This window comes from Loa loa (assembly GCF_000183805.2).
Source record: "Loa loa unplaced genomic scaffold supercont3.1246, whole genome shotgun sequence".
NCBI classification, from domain to species: domain Eukaryota; kingdom Metazoa; phylum Nematoda; class Chromadorea; order Rhabditida; family Onchocercidae; genus Loa; species Loa loa.
Window position 1 is genome coordinate 224 of NW_018109426.1, and position 1263 is coordinate 1486.

General features: G+C 31.8%; 1 protein-coding gene across 1 annotated transcript; it reads right to left on the reverse strand.

Moving 5' to 3' along the window:
• Positions 1-769: 769 nt before the first annotated feature.
• Positions 770-1008, reverse strand: LOAG_14701 (hypothetical protein; the record flags this gene model as incomplete). The annotated part of the gene is made up of 1 exon (XM_003150193.2): positions 770-1008. A coding segment is annotated over one exon (239 nt), but the record flags the coding sequence as incomplete, so codon positions are not given.
• Positions 1009-1263: the final 255 nt, after the last annotated feature.

Genomic DNA, 1263 nt, shown 5'->3' on the forward strand with positions numbered 1-1263 from the left:
TCGTATCTCATTCTTGTTGCAATTTTGAAATACGACAAAAATATGACATACCAATAAAAATCTCTAAATAGTACCGTTTATTTCCATCAATACAAGAAATTTTATATGCATATGTAAGAAATATATCATTTTTGTTTACTTTATCTAATCAAGACTTCCTTCTTTACAGTGCTTTTTTGTGGAATGGTCTTTAATATATTTTTCCATTAATTCAGAAATGTAATTCAAAAAATGAAAGAAAATTCGAAGGTTCAAATATTCATTCTAAAGTTCGAAATGCTTTGAGAAAAACATTCATAAATTCAGAAAATTTTTTCAACATTTTAGAAGTTGCACATTTTTTCATATATTAACTCATAAGTTATTCAGAAACTCCACTTTTTCCATTCTATATTTAACTCGATCCATCCACCAAGCTGATAACAGGTTATCTCAGTTAAGGTGAACACAGAATTGGGTGCCAACTCAATTCAGGTCAAAAAATAAAAACAAACATAAAGCATCACTTAAACAGTTGATGATATTAACGTCACCCAACTTGATGAATTCGAAAATTTCATTTATTATCCACGAAGGCAACGTTTCATTCACATAGTCAACTAACATACTTTCATCGTTGCTTCATTAATCAAAGGACTAATTATAGCTGTTTTCAAGGCACAAAAATTGGCTGTATAATTTGCATATTTCGTACAATATTTGACACTTCAAATGAATCATCCGTTTTTATATATTACCAAATATTTATCGCATCTTCATAACAATGTCTTTATGGCCCTAACAGCTGACTAAGAAATTGAATCGCTCTCGGTTTATCATTATACCATTGACGGAAATCGTTTATATCGCTCGAAAAGAATTCTTTCGGTGAATTTATGGAAACAATTGTTGGAACAGCAACAATCGCATATACAGTACCGGTATAAAAATCAAATTCCGTTCCAACTTGATAATCAACTCCCGTCATCGATGATTCATCAAGTAAAGGTAGCATACACAGCGATATATCTGGAAATGTACTACTGCAAACAAAAAATGATATCCATAGTCTTATCAGACCAGAGAAAAGGCAAAGCCAGCAGAATCGTTTACCCTGCCCACATTTCCGCAATACACCAATATGTAACTTTGGAAACTGATTATGAATGTGGCGTTGAATATTCTAAATATCTTACTTGAATATCTTTTCGCTATCCTCCGACTTAGTGCCATTGACCACAGTAAAATGAAAGGCTATTACTTGATGACTGTTAAGGAAGAGGA